Source organism: Physella acuta, unplaced genomic scaffold, assembly GCF_028476545.2.
Source record: "Physella acuta isolate Inbredline_101_S28 unplaced genomic scaffold, ASM2847654v3 ptg000251l, whole genome shotgun sequence".
NCBI classification, from domain to species: Eukaryota; Metazoa; Mollusca; class Gastropoda; family Physidae; genus Physella; species Physella acuta.
This window is the reverse complement of record NW_026731770.1, coordinates 147,657-174,791: the sequence shown is the minus strand read 5'-3', so window position 1 is coordinate 174,791 and position 27,135 is coordinate 147,657. Positions and strand designations below refer to the sequence as shown.

The 27,135-nt window shown below is 36.5% G+C and overlaps 1 protein-coding gene across 1 annotated transcript; it reads right to left on the bottom strand.

The window, feature by feature from the left end:
* Positions 1-1,808: 1,808 nt before the first annotated feature.
* On the bottom strand, positions 1,809-25,509 carry LOC131938598 (threonylcarbamoyl-AMP synthase-like). Its single transcript, XM_059296707.1, has 6 exons — positions 25,303-25,509; positions 24,497-24,658; positions 23,953-24,108; positions 4,351-4,528; positions 4,059-4,145; positions 1,809-1,936 (listed from the first exon to the last, which is right to left on the bottom strand). The coding sequence occupies exons 1-6, from the start codon at positions 25,303-25,305 to the stop codon at positions 1,809-1,811; spliced, it is 714 nt and encodes a 237-aa protein (XP_059152690.1). The 5' UTR covers positions 25,306-25,509.
* Between the last annotated feature and the right edge of the window lie 1,626 nt (positions 25,510-27,135).

Below are 27,135 nucleotides of genomic sequence, written 5' to 3'. Positions count from 1 at the left end.
CTCTCTTCATATAGACATTTATAGGTCTGTACATTTAGTTGTAATTTTCAAATTTAACTAAATCAATCATTTATTTTGTATTTATTATAAAATCATATTACAATGCGTTTAACAATAAGTGATTACAATCATAATTAAATATTTTATTATCATAAATGCTTAACTATAAAAGCATGAAGAAAGTTTGTAAAAGCAGAGATTAGATAAAAACGCACTTTTTTTTCCAAATAATAGGAATAGATGGAACCTTTTGAATAATATTTTACTTAAGCATGTTTTTTTCTGAGCTAAATTATTTGTTTCATCTTTGTTGATCATTACATTAGGGTCATTATATTTTTGAATTAGCTACTCCTTTTTGAGTTTTTAAATATTATATATGTTACCTAAACATAAGGTATGGGTTAGATCACTGTGCTCACACACCTCTGTACCAGTAATTGCAAAAACAATAGTTACAGAGTTTTACCTGTTTCAAAAGCTATATTTCTGATCGCAAAAATAACTACTATAATTTTTTTTTTTTTTTTTTTTTTTTTTCTGAATTTTGGAAATTTATCGTTTGATGCATTTTTACTTTTATCGACAGTATTTTTCTATTTTTTAATAAAATTTACCCGATATATTTAAGTGCATGTTCGTTAAGTACATCTTTACATGCTGAAAATCTTGACTCATACTAGCGTTTTTTAAGTACTGTTGTGATATGTTTGCTTTTTTTTTCAGCTTCCTTCCATTCCCCTTCCCCCAATTTCATAGATTTTTTTTTAACACAATCCACCTAAAAAAGTGTGCACCTATACAAGATGACTTTGGAAAATATTCTCGATCCGCTGGCATAAAAGGGGAAATGCAATTATACTTCCTGCTAGGACTGAAATATCAAAGATGAGCAAAATCGTATTCTACGGGGAACACTTTACGTAAACAATTACCCTACGTCTCTAATCTGATCTTAAAACCCAAAAATAATAGACCTCCTGTATAAAACATGGATGGCTGAATTAGGCATGACAACTCAAGCAAAGGCTTTAAGTTAGATCGATGTGTAGGTGGTTGACTAATATAAACCGCAGATATACAGGGGCTAACGTGGATTGACATTGTGACGAAAAGCGACTCGTTCGTACCCGTCGAACAGCTAGGCTCGAAGAAGTAAACGAAGATGTATACACATTAAAAAAAATGATATTTAGGATATATACCATGACTGTTTTAAATTCGTAGATTTAGTAATGTGTTTGTTGTTTTGTTGTTTATTTTTTGAAAACAATTATTTATCTTGTGTGAAGTTGAATGTTTTAAATTTTAATTAATTAAGAAATCTCTGAAAAAGGCGCCACTATCCTTTAAATGGTCCTAGGGTGTGCAGAAGCCCCCCCCCCCCCCCCCCAACCTGCTCCTCATTCTTCTGCGTACGCTACTGATTGTAAATCAGTTCCTGTAAGCCAATCAGATAGAGTAACCGAGACGATAGCTACAATTTAACATTTATTTAGGTGTTTTTTTATATTGGCTGCACGGTTTCAAGAAATTCCATTGTTGCAGTGACAGACAAACTCTACTTCATTTCTTTATTTACTGAATGATATTTTATATAGGTCTTTTAATTTTTTAAATAAGTGATTTGCCACAATGTTTTCGTTATTTCGTTTCGATCTTTATCCCATTTAAAAAAATATTAATAAATTAAAATAAAGCATTCTAAAACAAAAATATGCTACGCCCTCATTAATTATGGAAAATATTAAATTACGCAGCTAATTATATTTATTCCCATAACTACTTAGAAAATTATTATGAATTTCTTACGGTTTTCTATCTCTAGAAGAAGGATTGATGATATGTAGTGTTGCAAGGACTTTTTTCGCATTTTTATAGTCCCTAAAGATGACTTCCTGAGGCGTACATCCAATTCTAAAGTAACTGATTTCATCTGTAAGAACGATACATGATGGGAAAAATATGCACATTAATTAAACAAAATGATAAATTGTTTTTTAATTGTCTTGAAGTATCCGAATTACGCTTTAATAGGCTTGAACTGCTGGTTCCAAATGGCTGTTGACAGAAAGCATATATTCAATCAAACTTGAATATTTTATAACATTTGAGAAATAAGTACAAAATGACTTACGGTTGTTATTACGGGCACCCCGTCAAAAGAGCGCACGACAAAAGAGCGCCGACATAAGAGCGCAGACAAAAGAGCGCCGACAAAAGAGCGCAGACAAAAGAGCGCAGACAAAAGAGCGCAGACATAAGAGCGCAGACAAAAGAGCGCCGACATAAGAGCGCCGACAAAAGAGCGCAATCAATTATAAAAACACACGTTGTAAGCTAATCAAATATGGCATTAAACAATCGGTGGTACGATAAAACGTTTATTTATATATTGTGGTTGATATGGTATAAATGCAGTTTGAAAATATTTCTAGCGCAATTAACATGGAGAAGATCGAATCACAGAAAGGGAAGGTAATTATTTTGTTCGAAGGCTACAGATATCGAAAGGACAGAGCAAATGCTGATGGAAGTACGACATGGAGATGCTGCAAGAAAGATGGCTGCCGAGGACGGATGAAAATGATGAACGATGTTGTTCTGTCATCATCGGAACACAATCACGCTCCTGATCCGGCTAAAAACGAAGCAGCGAAAATCGATTCGGCTATACGAAAGCGGGCAGTGGAAGGGGTGGAAAAACCAAGGCAGATTATACAACAAGCCAGAGAAGGAATTTCGATGGAAGTAGCACCTCATTTGCCGGCATACGTCGCTTCACAACATATAATAGAAAGACAGAGAAAACGCAAGCAGCTGCCATACCCAAATCCACAGAACGTTGCAGAGATAACAATTCCTGATAGAATATATATTCTATATATATTATCGATACAAATTCCTGAACCTCTTCAAACGACAACAAGAGGGCAAAAATTCGTCTTGTGGGATTCCGGACCGACTGACGTTTACAGAATGATGATGTTCGGAACAATGGATAATATCAATCGTCTACAGCAAACTGAACATTGGTTTGTGGATGGAACTTTCAGAGTTGCACCAGTAATCTTCTATCAGGTATTTACGGGGTATAGCCCACAACTTAGCTTTATAAATGCAACTATAAAGAAACATTTTATTAATCTGAACTTATTTTCATTTTGTTACATTTCATTTCAGTTTATATTCTCACTAACAAAGGCCTAAAATCTTTGTATGTGTTACTACGTTGCGTTTTGAATAATTCGACTTCATGTTGATTATATCAGTTTTTTAGTTAAAGAAACTGAACAATTAGTTTTTTAATGAAACAATAAAGAGTTAGCTTCAAACGATGACGTCTGATCTGAGTTAATTTTCTTGTTCCTATTTATTAAATATGGTTTTTCGATTTTTAGTTTGCGCTCTTATGTCGGCGCTCTTTTGTCGGCAAATTGATGGGCTCTTATGTCGGCGCTCTTATGTCGGCGCTCTTTTGTCTGCGCTCTTATGTCGGCGCTCTTTTGTCGTGCGCTCTTTTGACGGGTCACCGTTATTACGGCTAGAAATAGTAAATAATTACTAGTAATATAATAGTAATTATTTGTTTGACTATAATTTTTAACTTAGATTAGTGGAGTCAGGGTGTTGTGGTAATAGATGTTATTTTGGTTAATATTAATAAACTACTAGGCTATACCTCATTGACAGTTATTGTTTTTTTTTATCATGGAAAATAATTGTTATGATTTTCATTGTTTCACTTTCCCTGGCCACTCTGCTTGACTTCATGGAGGGGTTGAGGGCGGTTTTTAAAAATATTTGAATGATAAAATAATTCTAAACAGGTTTTCAACAGCTCATATTCAATTAACAAATATGAAAATAAGTGTAATCGATGGTTCTTAAGCGGCCGTAATTTTAAAAAATGTAACTATAATTTGATGGCTTGCTATATTTCTTTTTAAGATTTATAAAAAAATTTTTAGTAGTATTATTTAGACTTTTCAATCCGATTATCTGTAAAATGTAGTATCTCGCACATATTGTAATATATATAACAGTAAAAACCTTACCTCTGTCAAAATGTAGACAGTTTACCACACTTGATGATTTAGACTCCAAAGAATCGCCAATACATAAAATACCATCAATTTTGTTGCCTGTATAGATTATCAGCAAAGACATTGAAATGTATTGTAGTGATTGATTTGAATGGTTTATATATATATATATACATATATATATATATATATATATATATATTTATACATATATATATATATATATATATATATATATATATATATATATATATATATATATATATATATATATATATATATATATATAAAACGACTGACTTACCAAAAGCTGTTTGGACCATACTGTGATGTGTACTGTCAGGTTTCCCACTTAAGTTTGCTGAAGACAGCGCCAGTGGACCAGACTTTAAGGCCAGGAGGCTTAGCTCACTACAGTTTGATATTCTGATGCAAATGCTGTCTTCGTTCCCTATAAGGTCTTGTGTCTTTGGGCACACTTTCTGTTGGATAATTTTACAAACGCTTAATACATATATATATATATATATATATATATATATATATATATATATATATATATATATATATATATATATATATATATATATATATATATATATATATAATTACTTTCTATTAATTTCATTTTTACTTTCTCGTATATACGAAATATAGAGAAAGTCTTGTAATCGTGCAAAAAACCTCACTGATACGGAAAAACATGATTTTGCAATCTTGTTCGTAGGTCTGTGTGTCTGTGTGAGCGGCTGGAATGTGTTATTATTATTATTTGTAACTTAGAATGCGAATGTATCGTTTCGTTTCATGTCGTAAACTGTTCGTACTTTTTAGTTGTGTAGTCCCGTATTATGGCGCCGCTGTCTATTTGTTTATGTCCCTGTTTACAGCTAGTTTGTATATATTTCTTTTATATTGTTGTCAATGTTTATATTAAGTGTCTTTTTATATAATTATGTTGCATGTTTCATTGCGTTTGGTTTGTTATCTGTGAATTAGGAACTATTTGTTTACGTGTAGTGTGTGAGGTGTGTGAAAGTCGATTTCCGGCTTAATTTTCTGTCCACTTTGGTATGCTGATGGGATGAGGTAAGGAAGACAGTCCTCTTTCCGTCCGATGCTACTTAGTCAGAAGAACGTCCATCTAGCTTTTATTATTTATGCATTTTTTTCTTTGTAAGCCTGGACGTAGTCCGAAATTGGGTGTTTTGTTCCATTAAGTCTGTTTTTGTTTTATATATAGTGTTTCGCTGTGTATACATTGTTTTGTTGCATTCTGTTCAGTGTTTCTTCCAGACTTTTTTCTCCGGGGGGGCACTTGAAATCTTCGGGGGGGCGGTAAACTTTCTTCGGGGGGGCGGACACTGTTAAAAGTATATATTTTCTATATAAATTATATAAATTTCATTTCGTTCGGGGGGGCGGTAAAAAATTTTCGGGGGGGCTTCGCCCCCCCGAAGAGATGCCTGGAAGAAACTCTGATTCTGTTTTATGCTCTGTTTGTTGCGTGTAAATCGTTCGGTTTTGTGTCAGTAGATTTTTATCTATTCTTTATTTTATTTGATTTTATCATTGGTTCCATGTGTAAAAATAAATTTGATTAATTGTTAAAAGTTTTTTTGTTTTTAGTTTAGACTAAGGTTAGGTTATTAACCAGTCTGGGATTAGCCGGGCTTGCACTGACCGGACGGTAATAGATAAGCCTAGAAGGGTAGATTTTAGGTATCCCCCCTTAGCAGGGCTTACATCTGTAAACACGATAACTTGAGTACCGTTACAGCTAGGTTGATGAAATTTCATATATAAGTATTTTATCAAAATCGTAGATCCGTATCAACTTTTGAGCGATTTCTGATAACCGGAATTGGTACTTTTTTACTTTGAATTTTTCAAAAGCCTATAACTTGAGTACTTTTTCAGATAGATAAATAAAAGTAAGTAAAAGATCTAATTCTCTATCGTCATTCAAATTTTGAGTAATTACCGTTGACCGGAAGTAGTAATTTACGCTATTTCCAATTTCTCAAAAAACGCATGTAGATTTTTAAAGTACTAATACTATTCCGCACTATTATGCACATATTTATTTGGCGTTCACTTGGTAGGCTATGCAATTCTTTTTTCCGCGAGATTTTATTCTATTTAAAATGGATTAAAATTCATGTCTATATCCCGAGTTCCCATCCCCTGTTTTTTTATATAAGAATATTCGAGAAAGTTTAAAAAAATGTAATTCCTTTGACATTTTCTTGTCTAGATTAGTTTGCATTGGTAATGTCGTGTCACTGTTTTTTTTCTTTGTTAATTTTACCACTTTTCAACAATAAAAATATTTCTATTTTTTAAACAATAGAGTGATGAAGTAGAAGTCCTATTAATGAAAGTAATTAAAAACCATTATTTCAAGCAATTTAGCATTCTAATGTAACCGCATTGAGTGTAAGACACTCTCGCCCGTAGCCTTTAACTTTTATAATGTGAGCATTGTTAAATTATGCCACGCAACCAACTCAACTATGCCGGACTACATAATTTAAATATTATCAGTGTAACGGACACCAATCTATCAGCCAGATAGATGGCGAACGCTCCCGGATTCGTTTAACTGTTTACACACAGATGGCGACAAGCCTAAATAAAAGAAAGTTGACACACTAGCTCGCTAGGACTCGATATGGATGTCTAGGGGAAACACTAGAGAAACTAATGATGCCAACAAAACATTTAATCTGCATATAACTTGTAATGAGTGTACAAAGTCGTGGCAGAACACTAGATTTATACAAGAATAAAATGGATATACAGAATGATCAAAACCCAACTTACAATTCGTGGGAATAAATAGTATGATACACTATCACAGCTTTTAACACTTCAGAAAAATCACCACTGTATACATAACACTGCTATAAGCATAAAGAATTACTTAATCACAAGTAATATATTAATATGCTACTTATCTATATATATAATTCTCTTCTTCGAGCCGTTAGAAAACAAGCTGCAAACGCTCTCCCTACCTCCCCACCCCTACATGTTTTTAGTGAGCTGTTTTTACTTTAAATGTTTACAAGCAGAGCCAACGATTTTAAACGTAGGGGGGGGGGGGGGAGGAGGGGGAGAGGGAAGGAAGGGGGGGGGGGTTATGGTCCTTAACGAGCTACTTATAGTGTTTTAAAGAAATATTTTCAGTGTCAGCGTTGGTACTGTCGAATTCACAAATTATGAATTATTGAAAATTAGAAACAACTAAATAGCGGCGTATGTTATGCCGCGGGCCGGCTCGTACAACTTAATACTGCACGGCAACACACAGGGCTTATCTCTCTTCAACGACGTCTGACCAAAGACTGCCTCGAGACACCTGTGGGCGATCTATTTATAGATTTAGGTAACATGGAAGGTCACCTTCAAATCATAAGACCGTTGGTTGGGGTGGTCATCTGGTCTGAAACAATCAATCATCTCTCGATGGAAAATTTCTGAGTCTAAGACTCTCTTAGTAAGACAGCGGAAAAAAACCGGTCATTGCACCACAGACCATATATGGTATTATAACAAATGTCAAACTAAAAATAAAACATTACTAGACCTAAGTAGGTCACATCCCCTTCCTTTTTGGAAGTGGCAGATAGGTTCCACAAAAACATACATAAGGAACCAATCTGGCATAAAATAAAAAAATGTTCTAAAAATGTAGCCAACCAAAATCTTAATACCAGGTGAAAACATCCCTGGTGGTTTCTTATGCACCAACGTATATGTGTCAGCCGACTCAGCAGCCTTCTGGATGTCGACTATCTTGTTATCCAGGATGTGTAGTCGTATGTCTTCAGGCAGGGACTTTAGGAATTCCTTCCTCAGGACAAGTGATTTTAGTTTCTCAAACTCTGAAACTTCCTCAGAGTTTAGCCACCTTGAAAAAACTTTCTCTTTTTCAAAGAGAAATTCCACATATGATTGAGTGGGTAGCTTGCGGAGTGCTCGGAATTTTATCCGATAGGCCTCTGGAGTCAATTCGTAGGCCTTCAAAATGGCAGTCTTGACCAGCCCATAGTTAGTTTGAACGTCGTGAGAGAGTGCCTGATATGTGCTTGCAGCTTTGCCTGTGAGAACTGTGCTCAATAAAGCAGTAAAGGAAGTTTCGGGCCATTCACATGCCTTCGCTAAACTCTCAAATGAGTTAAAGAAGACAACCAAATCTATTTCATTGAACTTAGGAACTAGTTTCCCAAATTTGGCAATCACCTGCCCCACCGACAACTTTTTAGGATCTTCTAGAGAAGTGACATCACCACTATCTTTACCAAATTCTAATTCCAACCTCCTCTTATCTAAAGCAACTTTGGCCTCCAACTCCTTTTCTTTTAATAAAAACTCCCTCTCTTCTAGAGGTTTCTCCTCACGGAGTATCACCTCAGCCAACAAACTCTCTTCGAACACACCTTCATTAATAAAATGAACTATAATTTTGTCTCTCAACACTTCTGATTTCTGAGTGACAGAATAATCCAACTTCAATTCCTTTACAACACTAATCAAATCTTTCCTACTTAACTTCTCTACTTCCTCAACTGTGGGTTTTAACAAGAAAGACTCCATTTCAACTAGTTTCAAAATCAAAACAGAACTAAATTAACACAGCCCGACGCTCTACTATGAACTTGACCTTAAATCTAGGACGCAACACGTCTGGCTTCCTGACCTAGATAACTCTAGCCTTGAGCGCGGCGCTCTTACACAGCCACACTGGGTTAAGAAACAACTAACTAGAACTGAAACTAGTGTTTAAATATTTAAACCAACAACTCTTACAACAGATTACATGCCGGCGAGTCCCCACTTTGTAACGGACACCAATCTATCAGCCAGATAGATGGCGAACGCTCCCGGATTCGTTTAACTGTTTACACACAGATGGCGACAAGCCTAAATAAAAGAAAGTTGACACACTAGCTCGCTAGGACTCGATATAGATGTCTAGGGGAAACACTAGAGAAACTAATGATGCCAACAAAACATTTAATCTGCATATAACTTGTAATGAGTGTACAAAGTCGTGGCAGAACACTAGATTTATACAAGAATAAAATGGATATACAGAATGATCAAAACCCAACTTACAATTCGTGGGAATAAATAGTATGATACACTATCACAGCTTTTAACACTTCAGAAAAATCACCACTGTATACATAACACTGCTATAAGCATAAAGAATTACTTAATCACAAGTAATATATTAATATGCTACTTATACAACTTAATACTGCACGGCAACACACAGGGCTTATCTCTCTTCAACGACGTCTGACCAAAGACTGCCTCGAGACACCTGTGGGCGATCTATTTATAGACTTAGGTAACATGGAAGGTCACCTTCAAATCATAAGACCATTGGTTGGGGTGGTCATCTGGTCTGAAACAATCAATCATCTCTCGATGGAAAATTTCTGAGTCTAAGACTCTCTTAGTAAGACAGCGGAAAAAAACCGGTCATTGCACCACAGACCATATATGGTATTATAACAAATGTCAAACTAAAAATAAAACATTACTAGACCTAAGTAGGTCACATCCCCTCCCTTTTTGGAAGTGGCAGATAGGTTCCACAAAAACATACATAAGGAACCAATCTGGCATAAAATAAAAAAATGTTCTAAAAATGTAGCCAACCAAAATCTTAATACCAGGTGAAAACATCCCTGGTGGTTTCTTATGCACCAACGTATATGTGTCAGCCGACTCAGCAGCCTTCTGGATTTCGACTATCTTGTTATCCAGGATGTGTAGTCGTATGTCTTCAGGCAGGGACTTTAGGAATTCCTTCCTCAGGACAAGTGATTTTAGTTTCTCAAACTCTGAAACTTCCTCAGAGTTTAGCCACCTTGAAAAAACTTTCTCTTTTTCAAAGAGAAATTCCACATATGATTGAGTGGGTAGCTTGCGGAGTGCTCGGAATTTTATCCGATAGGCCTCTGGAGTCAATTCGTAGGCCTTCAAAATGGCAGTCTTGACCAGCCCATAGTTAGTTTGAACGTCGTGAGAGAGTGCCTGATATGTGCTTGCAGCTTTGCCTGTGAGAACTGTGCTCAATAAAGCAGTAATGGAAGTTTCGGGCCATTCACATGCCTTCGCTAAACTCTCAAATGAGTTAAAGAAGACAACCAAATCTATTTCATTGAACTTAGGAACTAGTTTCCCAAATTTGGCAATCACCTGCCCCACCGACAACTTTTTAGGATCTTCTAGAGAAGTGACATCACCACTAACTTTACCAAATTCTAATTCCAACCTCCTCTTATCTAAAGCAACTTTGGCCTCCAACTCCTTTTCTTTTAATAAAAACTCCCTCTCTTCTAGAGGTTTCTCCTCACGGAGTATCACCTCAGCCAACAAACTCTCTTCGAACACACCTTCATTAATAAAATGAACTATAATTTTGTCTCTCAACACTTCTGATTTCTGAGTGACAGAATAATCCAACTTCAATTCCTTTACAACACTAATCAAATCTTTCCTACTTAACTTCTCTACTTCCTCAACTGTGGGTTTTAACAAGAAAGACTCCATTTCAACTAGTTTCAAAATCAAAACAGAACTAAATTAACACAGCCCGACGCTCTACTATGAACTTGACCTTAAATCTAGGACGCAACACGTCTGGCTTCCTGACCTAGATAACTCTAGCCTTGAGCGCGGCGCTCTTACACAGCCACACTGGGTTAAGAAACAACTAACTAGAACTGAAACTAGTGTTTAAATATTTAAACCAACAACTCTTACAACAGATTACATGCCGGCGAGTCCCCACTTTGTAACGGACACCAATCTATCAGCCAGATAGATGGCGAACGCTCCCGGATTCGTTTAACTGTTTACACACAGATGGCGACAAGCCTAAATAAAAGAAAGTTGACACACTAGCTCGCTAGGACTCGATATAGATGTCTAGGGGAAACACTAGAGAAACTAATGATGCCAACAAAACATTTAATCTGCATATAACTTGTAATGAGTGTACAAAGTCGTGGCAGAACACTAGATTTATACAAGAATAAAATGGATATACAGAATGATCAAAACCCAACTTACAATTCGTGGGAATAAATAGTATGATACACTATCACAGCTTTTAACACTTCAGAAAAATCACCACTGTATACATAACACTGCTATAAGCATAAAGAATTACTTAATCACAAGTAATATATTAATATGCTACTTATACAACTTAATACTGCACGGCAACACACAGGGCTTATCTCTCTTCAACGACGTCTGACCAAAGACTGCCTCGAGACACCTGTGGGCGATCTATTTATAGACTTAGGTAACATGGAAGGTCACCTTCAAATCATAAGACCATTGGTTGGGGTGGTCATCTGGTCTGAAACAATCAATCATCTCTCGATGGAAAATTTCTGAGTCTAAGACTCTCTTAGTAAGACAGCGGAAAAAAACCGGTCATTGCACCACAGACCATATATGGTATTATAACAAATGTCAAACTAAAAATAAAACATTACTAGACCTAAGTAGGTCACATCCCCTCCCTTTTTGGAAGTGGCAGATAGGTTCCACAAAAACATACATAAGGAACCAATCTGGCATAAAATAAAAAAATGTTCTAAAAATGTAGCCAACCAAAATCTTAATACCAGGTGAAAACATCCCTGGTGGTTTCTTATGCACCAACGTATATGTGTCAGCCGACTCAGCAGCCTTCTGGATGTCGACTATCTTGTTATCCAGGATGTGTAGTCGTATGTCTTCAGGCAGGGACTTTAGGAATTCCTTCCTCAGGACAAGTGATTTTAGTTTCTCAAACTCTGAAACTTCCTCAGAGTTTAGCCACCTTGAAAAAACTTTCTCTTTTTCAAAGAGAAATTCCACATATGATTGAGTGGGTAGTTTGCGGAGTGCTCGGAATTTTATCCGATAGGCCTCTGGAGTCAATTCGTAGGCCTTCAAAATGGCAGTCTTGACCAGCCCATAGTTAGTTTGAACGTCGTGAGAGAGTGCCTGATATGTGCTTGCAGCTTTGCCTGTGAGAACTGTGCTCAATAAAGCAGTAATGGAAGTTTCGGGCCATTCACATGCCTTCGCTAAACTCTCAAATGAGTTAAAGAAGACAACCAAATCTATTTCATTGAACTTAGGAACTAGTTTCCCAAATTTGGCAATCACCTGCCCCACCGACAACTTTTTAGGATCTTCTAGAGAAGTGACATCACCACTAACTTTACCAAATTCTAATTCCAACCTCCTCTTATCTAAAGCAACTTTGGCCTCCAACTCCTTTTCTTTTAATAAAAACTCCCTCTCTTCTAGAGGTTTCTCCTCACGGAGTATCACCTCAGCCAACAAACTCTCTTCGAACACACCTTCATTAATAAAATGAACTATAATTTTGTCTCTCAACACTTCTGATTTCTGAGTGACAGAATAATCCAACTTCAATTCCTTTACAACACTAATCAAATCTTTCCTACTTAACTTCTCTACTTCCTCAACTGTGGGTTTTAACAAGAAAGACTCCATTTCAACTAGTTTCAAAATCAAAACAGAACTAAATTAACACAGCCCGACGCTCTACTATGAACTTGACCTTAAATCTAGGACGCAACACGTCTGGCTTCCTGACCTAGATAACTCTAGCCTTGAGCGCGGCGCTCTTACACAGCCACACTGGGTTAAGAAACAACTAACTAGAACTGAAACTAGTGTTTAAATATTTAAACCAACAACTCTTACAACAGATTACATGCCGGCGAGTCCCCACTTTGTAACGGACACCAATCTATCAGCCAGATAGATGGCGAACGCTCCCGGATTCGTTTAACTGTTTACACACAGATGGCGACAAGCCTAAATAAAAGAAAGTTGACACACTAGCTCGCTAGGACTCGATATAGATGTCTAGGGGAAACACTAGAGAAACTAATGATGCCAACAAAACATTTAATCTGCATATAACTTGTAATGAGTGTACAAAGTCGTGGCAGAACACTAGATTTATACAAGAATAAAATGGATATACAGAATGATCAAAACCCAACTTACAATTCGTGGGAATAAATAGTATGATACACTATCACAGCTTTTAACACTTCAGAAAAATCACCACTGTATACATAACACTGCTATAAGCATAAAGAATTACTTAATCACAAGTAATATATTAATATGCTACTTATACAACTTAATACTGCACGGCAACACACAGGGCTTATCTCTCTTCAACGACGTCTGACCAAAGACTGCCTCGAGACACCTGTGGGCGATCTATTTATAGACTTAGGTAACATGGAAGGTCACCTTCAAATCATAAGACCATTGGTTGGGGTGGTCATCTGGTCTGAAACAATCAATCATCTCTCGATGGAAAATTTCTGAGTCTAAGACTCTCTTAGTAAGACAGCGGAAAAAAACCGGTCATTGCACCACAGACCATATATGGTATTATAACAAATGTCAAACTAAAAATAAAACATTACTAGACCTAAGTAGGTCACATCCCCTCCCTTTTTGGAAGTGGCAGATAGGTTCCACAAAAACATACATAAGGAACCAATCTGGCATAAAATAAAAAAATGTTCTAAAAATGTAGCCAACCAAAATCTTAATACCAGGTGAAAACATCCCTGGTGGTTTCTTATGCACCAACGTATATGTGTCAGCCGACTCAGCAGCCTTCTGGATGTCGACTATCTTGTTATCCAGGATGTGTAGTCGTATGTCTTCAGGCAGGGACTTTAGGAATTCCTTCCTCAGGACAAGTGATTTTAGTTTCTCAAACTCTGAAACTTCCTCAGAGTTTAGCCACCTTGAAAAAACTTTCTCTTTTTCAAAGAGAAATTCCACATATGATTGAGTGGGTAGTTTGCGGAGTGCTCGGAATTTTATCCGATAGGCCTCTGGAGTCAATTCGTAGGCCTTCAAAATGGCAGTCTTGACCAGCCCATAGTTAGTTTGAACGTCGTGAGAGAGTGCCTGATATGTGCTTGCAGCTTTGCCTGTGAGAACTGTGCTCAATAAAGCAGTAATGGAAGTTTCGGGCCATTCACATGCCTTCGCTAAACTCTCAAATGAGTTAAAGAAGACAACCAAATCTATTTCATTGAACTTAGGAACTAGTTTCCCAAATTTGGCAATCACCTGCCCCACCGACAACTTTTTAGGATCTTCTAGAGAAGTGACATCACCACTAACTTTACCAAATTCTAATTCCAACCTCCTCTTATCTAAAGCAACTTTGGCCTCCAACTCCTTTTCTTTTAATAAAAACTCCCTCTCTTCTAGAGGTTTCTCCTCACGGAGTATCACCTCAGCCAACAAACTCTCTTCGAACACACCTTCATTAATAAAATGAACTATAATTTTGTCTCTCAACACTTCTGATTTCTGAGTGACAGAATAATCCAACTTCAATTCCTTTACAACACTAATCAAATCTTTCCTACTTAACTTCTCTACTTCCTCAACTGTGGGTTTTAACAAGAAAGACTCCATTTCAACTAGTTTCAAAATCAAAACAGAACTAAATTAACACAGCCCGACGCTCTACTATGAACTTGACCTTAAATCTAGGACGCAACACGTCTGGCTTCCTGACCTAGATAACTCTAGCCTTGAGCGCGGCGCTCTTACACAGCCACACTGGGTTAAGAAACAACTAACTAGAACTGAAACTAGTGTTTAAATATTTAAACCAACAACTCTTACAACAGATTACATGCCGGCGAGTCCCCACTTTGTAACGGACACCAATCTATCAGCCAGATAGATGGCGAACGCTCCCGGATTCGTTTAACTGTTTACACACAGATGGCGACAAGCCTAAATAAAAGAAAGTTGACACACTAGCTCGCTAGGACTCGATATAGATGTCTAGGGGAAACACTAGAGAAACTAATGATGCCAACAAAACATTTAATCTGCATATAACTTGTAATGAGTGTACAAAGTCGTGGCAGAACACTAGATTTATACAAGAATAAAATGGATATACAGAATGATCAAAACCCAACTTACAATTCGTGGGAATAAATAGTATGATACACTATCACAGCTTTTAACACTTCAGAAAAATCACCACTGTATACATAACACTGCTATAAGCATAAAGAATTACTTAATCACAAGTAATATATTAATATGCTACTTATACAACTTAATACTGCACGGCAACACACAGGGCTTATCTCTCTTCAACGACGTCTGACCAAAGACTGCCTCGAGACACCTGTGGGCGATCTATTTATAGACTTAGGTAACATGGAAGGTCACCTTCAAATCATAAGACCATTGGTTGGGGTGGTCATCTGGTCTGAAACAATCAATCATCTCTCGATGGAAAATTTCTGAGTCTAAGACTCTCTTAGTAAGACAGCGGAAAAAAACCGGTCATTGCACCACAGACCATATATGGTATTATAACAAATGTCAAACTAAAAATAAAACATTACTAGACCTAAGTAGGTCACATCCCCTCCCTTTTTGGAAGTGGCAGATAGGTTCCACAAAAACATACATAAAGAACCAATCTGGCATAAAATAAAAAAATGTTCTAAAAATGTAGCCAACCAAAATCTTAATACCAGGTGAAAACATCCCTGGTGGTTTCTTATGCACCAACGTATATGTGTCAGCCGACTCAGCAGCCTTCTGGATGTCGACTATCTTGTTATCCAGGATGTGTAGTCGTATGTCTTCAGGCAGGGACTTTAGGAATTCCTTCCTCAGGACAAGTGATTTTAGTTTCTCAAACTCTGAAACTTCCTCAGAGTTTAGCCACCTTGAAAAAACTTTCTCTTTTTCAAAGAGAAATTCCACATATGATTGAGTGGGTAGCTTGCGGAGTGCTCGGAATTTTATCCGATAGGCCTCTGGAGTCAATTCGTAGGCCTTCAAAATGGCAGTCTTGACCAGCCCATAGTTAGTTTGAACGTCGTGAGAGAGTGCCTGATATGTGCTTGCAGCTTTGCCTGTGAGAACTGTGCTCAATAAAGCAGTAATGGAAGTTTCGGGCCATTCACATGCCTTCGCTAAACTCTCAAATGAGTTAAAGAAGACAACCAAATCTATTTCATTGAACTTAGGAACTAGTTTCCCAAATTTGGCAATCACCTGCCCCACCTACAACTTTTTAGGATCTTCTAGAGAAGTGACATCACCACTATCTTTACCAAATTCTAATTCCAACCTCCTCTTATCTAAAGCAACTTTGGCCTCCAACTCCTTTTCTTTTAATAAAAACTCCCTCTCTTCTAGAGGTTTCTCCTCACGGAGTATCACCTCAGCCAACAAACTCTCTTCGAACACACCTTCATTAATAAAATGAACTATAATTTTGTCTCTCAACATTCTGATTTCTGAGTGACAGAATAATCCAACTTCAATTCCTTTACAACACTAATCAAATCTTTCCTACTTAACTTCTCTACTTCCTCAACTGTGGGTTTTAACAAGAAAGACTCCATTTCAACTAGTTTCAAAATCAAAACAGAACTAAATTAACACAGCCCGACGCTCTACTATGAACTTGACCTTAAATCTAGGACGCAACACGTCTGGCTTCCTGACCTAGATAACTCTAGCCTTGAGCGCGGCGCTCTTACACAGCCACACTGGGTTAAGAAACAACTAACTAGAACTGAAACTAGTGTTTAAATATTTAAACCAACAACTCTTACAACAGATTACATGCCGGCGAGTCCCCACTTTGTAACGGACACCAATCTATCAGCCAGATAGATGGCGAACGCTCCCGGATTCGTTTAACTGTTTACACACAGATGGCGACAAGCCTAAATAAAAGAAAGTTGACACACTAGCTCGCTAGGACTCGATATAGATGTCTAGGGGAAACACTAGAGAAACTAATGATGCCAACAAAACATTTAATCTGCATATAACTTGTAATGAGTGTACAAAGTCGTGGCAGAACACTAGATTTATACAAGAATAAAATGGATATACAGAATGATCAAAACCCAACTTACAATTCGTGGGAATAAATAGTATGATACACTATCACAGCTTTTAACACTTCAGAAAAATCACCACTGTATACATAACACTGCTATAAGCATAAAGAATTACTTAATCACAAGTAATATATTAATATGCTACTTATACAACTTAATACTGCACGGCAACACACAGGGCTTATCTCTCTTCAACGACGTCTGACCAAAGACTGCCTCGAGACACCTGTGGGCGATCTATTTATAGACTTAGGTAACATGGAAGGTCACCTTCAAATCATAAGACCATTGGTTGGGGTGGTCATCTGGTCTGAAACAATCAATCATCTCTCGATGGAAAATTTCTGAGTCTAAGACTCTCTTAGTAAGACAGCGGAAAAAAACCGGTCATTGCACCACAGACCATATATGGTATTATAACAAATGTCAAACTAAAAATAAAACATTACTAGACCTAAGTAGGTCACATCCCCTCCCTTTTTGGAAGTGGCAGATAGGTTCCACAAAAACATACATAAGGAACCAATCTGGCATAAAATAAAAAAATGTTCTAAAAATGTAGCCAACCAAAATCTTAATACCAGGTGAAAACATCCCTGGTGGTTTCTTATGCACCAACGTATATGTGTCAGCCGACTCAGCAGCCTTCTGGATTTCGACTATCTTGTTATCCAGGATGTGTAGTCGTATGTCTTCAGGCAGGGACTTTAGGAATTCCTTCCTCAGGACAAGTGATTTTAGTTTCTCAAACTCTGAAACTTCCTCAGAGTTTAGCCACCTTGAAAAAACTTTCTCTTTTTCAAAGAGAAATTCCACATATGATTGAGTGGGTAGCTTGCGGAGTGCTCGGAACTTTATCCGATAGGCCTCTGGAGTCAATTCGTAGGCCTTCAAAATGGCAGTCTTGACCAGCCCATAGTTAGTTTGAACGTCGTGAGAGAGTGCCTGATATGTGCTTGCAGCTTTGCCTGTGAGAACTGTGCTCAATAAAGCAGTAATGGAAGTTTCGGGCCATTCACATGCCTTCGCTAAACTCTCAAATGAGTTAAAGAAGACAACCAAATCTATTTCATTGAACTTAGGAACTAGTTTCCCAAATTTGGCAATCACCTGCCCCACCGACAACCTTTTAGGATCTTCTAGAGAAGTGACATCACCACTAACTTTACCAAATTCTAATTCCAACCTCCTCTTATCTAAAGCAACTTTGGCCTCCAACTCCTTTTCTTTTAATAAAAACTCCCTCTCTTCTAGAGGTTTCTCCTCACGGAGTATCACCTCAGCCAACAAACTCTCTTCGAACACACCTTCATTAATAAAATGAACTATAATTTTGTCTCTCAACACTTCTGATTTCTGAGTGACAGAATAATCCAACTTCAATTCCTTTACAACACTAATCAAATCTTTCCTACTTAACTTCTCTACTTCCTCAACTGTGGGTTTTAACAAGAAAGACTCCATTTCAACTAGTTTCAAAATCAAAACAGAACTAAATTAACACAGCCCGACGCTCTACTATGAACTTGACCTTAAATCTAGGACGCAACACGTCTGGCTTCCTGACCTAGATAACTCTAGCCTTGAGCGCGGCGCTCTTACACAGCCACACTGGGTTAAGAAACAACTAACTAGAACTGAAACTAGTGTTTAAATATTTAAACCAACAACTCTTACAACAGATTACATGCCGGCGAGTCCCCACTTTGTAACGGACACCAATCTATCAGCCAGATAGATGGCGAACGCTCCCGGATTCGTTTAACTGTTTACACACAGATGGCGACAAGCCTAAATAAAAGAAAGTTGACACACTAGCTCGCTAGGACTCGATATAGATGTCTAGGGGAAACACTAGAGAAACTAATGATGCCAACAAAACATTTAATCTGCATATAACTTGTAATGAGTGTACAAAGTCGTGGCAGAACACTAGATTTATACAAGAATAAAATGGATATACAGAATGATCAAAACCCAACTTACAATTCGTGGGAATAAATAGTATGATACACTATCACAGCTTTTAACACTTCAGAAAAATCACCACTGTATACATAACACTGCTATAAGCATAAAGAATTACTTAATCACAAGTAATATATTAATATGCTACTTATACAACTTAATACTGCACGGCAACACACAGGGCTTATCTCTCTTCAACGACGTCTGACCAAAGACTGCCTCGAGACACCTGTGGGCGATCTATTTATAGACTTAGGTAACATGGAAGGTCACCTTCAAATCATAAGACCATTGGTTGGGGTGGTCATCTGGTCTGAAACAATCAATCATCTCTCGATGGAAAATTTCTGAGTCTAAGACTCTCTTAGTAAGACAGCGGAAAAAAACCGGTCATTGCACCACAGACCATATATGGTATTATAACAAATGTCAAACTAAAAATAAAACATTACTAGACCTAAGTAGGTCACATCCCCTCCCTTTTTGGAAGTGGCAGATAGGTTCCACAAAAACATACATAAGGAACCAATCTGGCATAAAATAAAAAAATGTTCTAAAAATGTAGCCAACCAAAATCTTAATACCAGGTGAAAACATCCCTGGTGGTTTCTTATGCACCAACGTATATGTGTCAGCCGACTCAGCAGCCTTCTGGATGTCGACTATCTTGTTATCCAGGATGTGTAGTCGTATGTCTTCAGGCAGGGACTTTAGGAATTCCTTCCTCAGGACAAGTGATTTTAGTTTCTCAAACTCTGAAACTTCCTCAGAGTTTAGCCACCTTGAAAAAACTTTCTCTTTTTCAAAGAGAAATTCCACATATGATTGAGTGGGTAGTTTGCGGAGTGCTCGGAATTTTATCCGATAGGCCTCTGGAGTCAATTCGTAGGCCTTCAAAATGGCAGTCTTGACCAGCCCATAGTTAGTTTGAACGTCGTGAGAGAGTGCCTGATATGTGCTTGCAGCTTTGCCTGTGAGAACTGTGCTCAATAAAGCAGTAATGGAAGTTTCGGGCCATTCACATGCCTTCGCTAAACTCTCAAATGAGTTAAAGAAGACAACCAAATCTATTTCATTGAACTTAGGAACTAGTTTCCCAAATTTGGCAATCACCTGCCCCACCGACAACTTTTTAGGATCTTCTAGAGAAGTGACATCACCACTAACTTTACCAAATTCTAATTCCAACCTCCTCTTATCTAAAGCAACTTTGGCCTCCAACTCCTTTTCTTTTAATAAAAACTCCCTCTCTTCTAGAGGTTTCTCCTCACGGAGTATCACCTCAGCCAACAAACTCTCTTCGAACACACCTTCATTAATAAAATGAACTATAATTTTGTCTCTCAACACTTCTGATTTCTGAGTGACAGAATAATCCAACTTCAATTCCTTTACAACACTAATCAAATCTTTCCTACTTAACTTCTCTACTTCCTCAACTGTGGGTTTTAACAAGAAAGACTCCATTTCAACTAGTTTCAAAATCAAAACAGAACTAAATTAACACAGCCCGACGCTCTACTATGAACTTGACCTTAAATCTAGGACGCAACACGTCTGGCTTCCTGACCTAGATAACTCTAGCCTTGAGCGCGGCGCTCTTACACAGCCACACTGGGTTAAGAAACAACTAACTAGAACTGAAACTAGTGTTTAAATATTTAAACCAACAACTCTTACAACAGATTACATGCCGGCGAGTCCCCACTTTGTAACGGACACCAATCTATCAGCCAGATAGATGGCGAACGCTCCCGGATTCGTTTAACTGTTTACACACAGATGGCGACAAGCCTAAATAAAAGAAAGTTGACACACTAGCTCGCTAGGACTCGATATAGATGTCTAGGGGAAACACTAGAGAAACTAATGATGCCAACAAAACATTTAATCTGCATATAACTTGTAATGAGTGTACAAAGTCGTGGCAGAACACTAGATTTATACAAGAATAAAATGGATATACAGAATGATCAAAACCCAACTTACAATTCGTGGGAATAAATAGTATGATACACTATCACAGCTTTTAACACTTCAGAAAAATCACCACTGTATACATAACACTGCTATAAGCATAAAGAATTACTTAATCACAAGTAATATATTAATATGCTACTTATACAACTTAATACTGCACGACAACACACAGGGCTTATCTCTCTTCAACGACGTCTGACCAAAGACTGCCTCGAGACACCTGTGGGCGATCTATTTATAGACTTAGGTAACATGGAAGGTCACCTTCAAATCATAAGACCATTGGTTGGGGTGGTCATCTGGTCTGAAACAATCAATCATCTCTCGATGGAAAATTTCTGAGTCTAAGACTCTCTTAGTAAGACAGCGGAAAAAAACCGGTCATTGCACCACAGACCATATATGGTATTATAACAAATGTCAAACTAAAAATAAAACATTACTAGACCTAAGTAGGTCACATCCCCTCCCTTTTTGGAAGTGGCAGATAGGTTCCACAAAAACATACATAAGGAACCAATCTGGCATAAAATAAAAAAATGTTCTAAAAATGTAGCCAACCAAAATCTTAATACCAGGTGAAAACATCCCTGGTGGTTTCTTATGCACCAACGTATATGTGTCAGCCGACTCAGCAGCCTTCTGGATGTCGACTATCTTGTTATCCAGGATGTGTAGTCGTATGTCTTCAGGCAGGGACTTTAGGAATTCCTTCCTCAGGACAAGTGATTTTAGTTTCTCAAACTCTGAAACTTCCTCAGAGTTTAGCCACCTTGAAAAAACTTTCTCTTTTTCAAAGAGAAATTCCACATATGATTGAGTGGGTAGCTTGCGGAGTGCTCGGAATTTTATCCGATAGGCCTCTGGAGTCAATTCGTAGGCCTTCAAAATGGCAGTCTTGACCAGCCCATAGTTAGTTTGAACGTCGTGAGAGAGTGCCTGATATGTGCTTGCAGCTTTGCCTGTGAGAACTGTGCTCAATAAAGCAGTAATGGAAGTTTCGGGCCATTCACATGCCTTCGCTAAACTCTCAAATGAGTTAAAGAAGACAACCAAATCTATTTCATTGAACTTAGGAACTAGTTTCCCAAATTTGGCAATCACCTGCCCCACCGACAACTTTTTAGGATCTTCTAGAGAAGTGACATCACCACTATCTTTACCAAATTCTAATTCCAACCTCCTCTTATCTAAAGCAACTTTGGCCTCCAACTCCTTTTCTTTTAATAAAAACTCCCTCTCTTCTAGAGGTTTCTCCTCACGGAGTATCACCTCAGCCAACAAACTCTCTTCGAACACACCTTCATTAATAAAATGAACTATAATTTTGTCTCTCAACATTCTGATTTCTGAGTGACAGAATAATCCAACTTCAATTCCTTTACAACACTAATCAAATCTTTCCTACTTAACTTCTCTACTTCCTCAACTGTGGGTTTTAACAAGAAAGACTCCATTTCAACTAGTTTCAAAATCAAAACAGAACTAAATTAACACAGCCCGACGCTCTGCTATGAACTTGACCTTAAATCTAGGACGCAACACGTCTGGCTTCCTGACCTAGATAACTCTAGCCTTGAGCGCGGCGCTCTTACACAGCCACACTGGGTTAAGAAACAACTAACTAGAACTGAAACTAGTGTTTAAATATTTAAACCAACAACTCTTACAACAGATTACATGCCGGCGAGTCCCCACTTTGTAACGGACACCAATCTATCAGCCAGATAGATGGCGAACGCTCCCGGATTCGTTTAACTGTTTACACACAGATGGCGACAAGCCTAAATAAAAGAAAGTTGACACACTAGCTCGCTAGGACTCGATATAGATGTCTAGGGGAAACACTAGAGAAACTAATGATGCCAACAAAACATTTAATCTGCATATAACTTGTAATGAGTGTACAAAGTCGTGGCAGAACACTAGATTTATACAAGAATAAAATGGATATACAGAATGATCAAAACCCAACTTACAATTCGTGGGAATAAATAGTATGATACACTATCACAGCTTTTAACACTTCAGAAAAATCACCACTGTATACATAACACTGCTATAAGCATAAAGAATTACTTAATCACAAGTAATATATTAATATGCTACTTATACAACTTAATACTGCACGGCAACACACAGGGCTTATCTCTCTTCAACGACGTCTGACCAAAGACTGCCTCGAGACACCTGTGGGCGATCTATTTATAGACTTAGGTAACATGGAAGGTCACCTTCAAATCATAAGACCATTGGTTGGGGTGGTCATCTGGTCTGAAACAATCAATCATCTCTCGATGGAAAATTTCTGAGTCTAAGACTCTCTTAGTAAGACAGCGGAAAAAAACCGGTCATTGCACCACAGACCATATATTGTATTATAACAAATGTCAAACTAAAAATAAAACATTACTAGACCTAAGTAGGTCACATCAGTCATTAGAATCTTCTTAATATTGTCATTTCATGTCGATTTCATAAAATGCTATTAACGTACGCTCGATAGTTGCATATTATTAATAATATAATAAACTAAAAATGCAAATAATATATAAAATTACTTATATTTTATTAATTATTAAAATCATTTTACCTGAATAGGTAGGCCCAATTAATTTAAAAATTAAGTAGGACTTTATTTTTCGTCTACAATGTAATTCTATATTGGCAAACTAAGAACGGCTGATGTAACTTTATGTAGGCTCACGTGACATAATTGACAAAACGTAATGGACCTGTACACAAATTAATACCAACGAGCTGTTCCGCGCCGTATGCATACGCCGCTATTTAATTGTTTTATTTTTCTAATTTTCAGTAATTCATAATTTGTGAATTCAACACCGCAGTTCTCACCCCCACCCCTTCAGAACAAATTAGGAATAAAATAAAACTTAACTAGTGTCCGGAAGTTTCAAGCTCCTCCCCTTTCCCCTTCCCATACACAGACCACGTTCTTTACTTACTTCCAGCCAGTCACCTTTAGGAACAACGAAGCCATTGGGGCACGGACAAGATTGTTTTAGAAAAGTCCACAAAAGGTCAGAAAAATCTGGTCCAGCGTTGACTAAAGTTTCTATATCTGGTAACAACAAGGATATATTCTTATCTGGATCTCGATCCTGTAAAAATCGTAAAGAATAAACTGTTTGAAAGAAATTATCTATATGTAAGAAAAGTTACTTTTTTTGGTCAAGCATGAATTAAGCTGGGATTACGTGAACTATTATAAAAGCTGTTTTGTTTCGAATTTACAATTACAGTAGCGTTTTGTAAATTCTATTCAAAACTTTATTTTAGGTCAGCAGATTGAAATATAATTCTCAATCTGAAATTATGTTAAAATAAAATAATATAAGTGGTTTCATGATGAATTTTCAATAACATTTTAGTAGATCCTTACACCGCCCAGTGTTTCATGTTTACCAATTCGTCTTAAAAACACACATTTCAAGTTTAGTTGGCAAAACTTATTTACGTAGCTTGTGTGAAATAATAAAATACTCTCACTTTAACTCTAAAGATTCTATCGACGCTGTCTGGAAAGTCCACTGAAGCAGCCAATGCGTACACCGAGTCTGTAGGTATAGCAATCAATTTTCCTTCCTTTAACATAGCCGCAGCCTCGTTCACGTCTCTTGTCAGATGTCCATTCAAAATCCTTGCTTCCGCCTAGTTTTTTAATCAAATAAAAAAAATTATATTTGTATTTCACTAATAAAAAAATAACCAGCAACGAAGAGAGAAATTGTCACAGCTAATTTGCTAATTTTCCCTTTAATTTTTTTTAAATTTGTATATATATATATATATATATATATATATATATATATATATATATATATATATATATATATATATATATATATATATATATATATATATATATATATATATATATATATATATACATATATATATATATATATATATATATATACATATATATATATATATATATATATATATATATATATATATATATATATATATATATATATATATATATATATATATATATATATATATATATATATATATATATATATATATATATATATATATATATATATATATATATATATATATATATATATATATATATATATATATATATATATATATATATATATATATATATATATATATATATATATATATATATATATATATATAGTTTTTTAAAAAGTAGGCTTACTTTTAAAATAATACCAAAACTCATATTATGTTGTGAAGTTATTGGTTTTTTTAAAGAAGAGGTTTGCTATTAATTTGCAAACTTGTTTCCTTACAAATATTAACATTAGAGTACTTACCATTTCCAAACTGTTCGGTGGACTGAAGTAACGTTAACGCATATGTCTTAATAAGTGACAAATACAAATAAAATCTATAATCCGCATGTATAAGAAAAACGTTATTTAGAATGATTCTTTCATTTTAAGATCCGGTTTATATTGAGCAGACATTCGGTAGTGTACGACTGTATAATAAATTGTAATGTTCAAAACATTTTGCTATTTTTTCAAAACAATACGTCTTATCCGTAAATCAATCCATTGATCGATCGTACTACTGGCAAACTGAATGCTGTTTAGATCTGCTAAAGACGTCCCAAGGTGAAAGTAGCTGTAGAGGAAAAACCAGTTACATTTTGTATGACAGTAACGTGACGTACATTATGAAAGGCTTGCCGTGACGTACATTATGAAAGGCTTGCTTTCAACAACTCTACCTCGACTTCAAGTACATTTATGTAAGGTAGCATTCAATTGACGTTTTCTATTACCGATATTTTTAAACATTTGTCAACCAAAAAAAGATATAGCTTACGTGCTTAAAATCACGCTGTAAACTTGACGCTTCCCGCTTTTCTCGGGTTCATGTCTATACTCATTAGGGAGGTTTTAAAATAACATGAAATAAGTTGACTTGAAAAGGGGAGAATATTTTTTAGAATGTAATATTTTATGGAAATATACTTACGACCGTCAATTAAAGATTAGAATTAGCTAGAAGAATATATATTTGTTTGTTTATTTATCTCATTTTCGGGACAATTAGGACTTAAAATTTAAAAAAAAATAGCTTTTAGCCATACTTTATATTTTTAAATAAAATTGCTAAAAGTACGTCTTTTAAAAATCCCCATGAGCCAAAAATACCTAGTCAAAAATGAGCCAAAAATACCTAGTCAAAAATGTGTTTTACATTTCCATTTTTATGATCACTAAGTCTGGTAATATGCACTTTCTGTGATAATATTTTATAACGAGATAAATGACCCGCTGAGGAAGGATACAACGGGCGCATGGTAGATAGTATTGTATTTTTTCTCTAAACCAAAACAAAAACAAAAATCACCACCTTAAGTTCAAATTGAAACGGAAACGAAAAATGACATTAAAAACGGATTTTTATCCAGAATCGGCATTTTAAATTAATCGGATTTCAGCTTGATCTACACGTAAGTACTGCACATTGATACTAAATATAATCGTGGCCATATCCCTAAACCTTGCGAATACAATTCTCCGGGGCAAACACTGGCCGACACAGGTAAAAGTATATATTTTCTATATAAATTATATTTCGTTTGGGGGCGGGGGAAGTTTAGAAGCTCTACCCTACATATAGTAGGACATTTTCTAAAGCCGGAAAAATGCACACAATAATATGACGTCATTGATTCTGGAGTAAACATTGAATTAAAAAGCCAATTTTGTCTAATCTTAAAAGTGGTTTGAGTTTCTTTCGTGCATCTCTTCGGGTAGGAGAGAAGCTTTCCCCCCTCCGGAAGAACTTCTAAGCCCCCCCCCCCCTCCTCAAAAGAAATGACGACACTCGATAATAAAAAATATTACATTACCGCTTAATCAATTTGTCTAATCTTAACAGTGGTTTGCTTGCTGTTTCTTTCATGTATCTCTTCGGGTAGGGGCGAAACCCTGTTCCCGGAAAATGACTAAGCCGCCCCCCCCACCTCAAGAAATGACGTCATCGATGCTCTATAATAAAAAAAAACCACTGACATTACCGCCTAATTCATGTATCTAATCTCAAAAGTGTTTTGTGTGCTGAGTTTCTTTCATGTATCTCTTCGGGTAGGGACGAAGCCCCTCTACCCACGTTAGAACGTCTATTCCCCC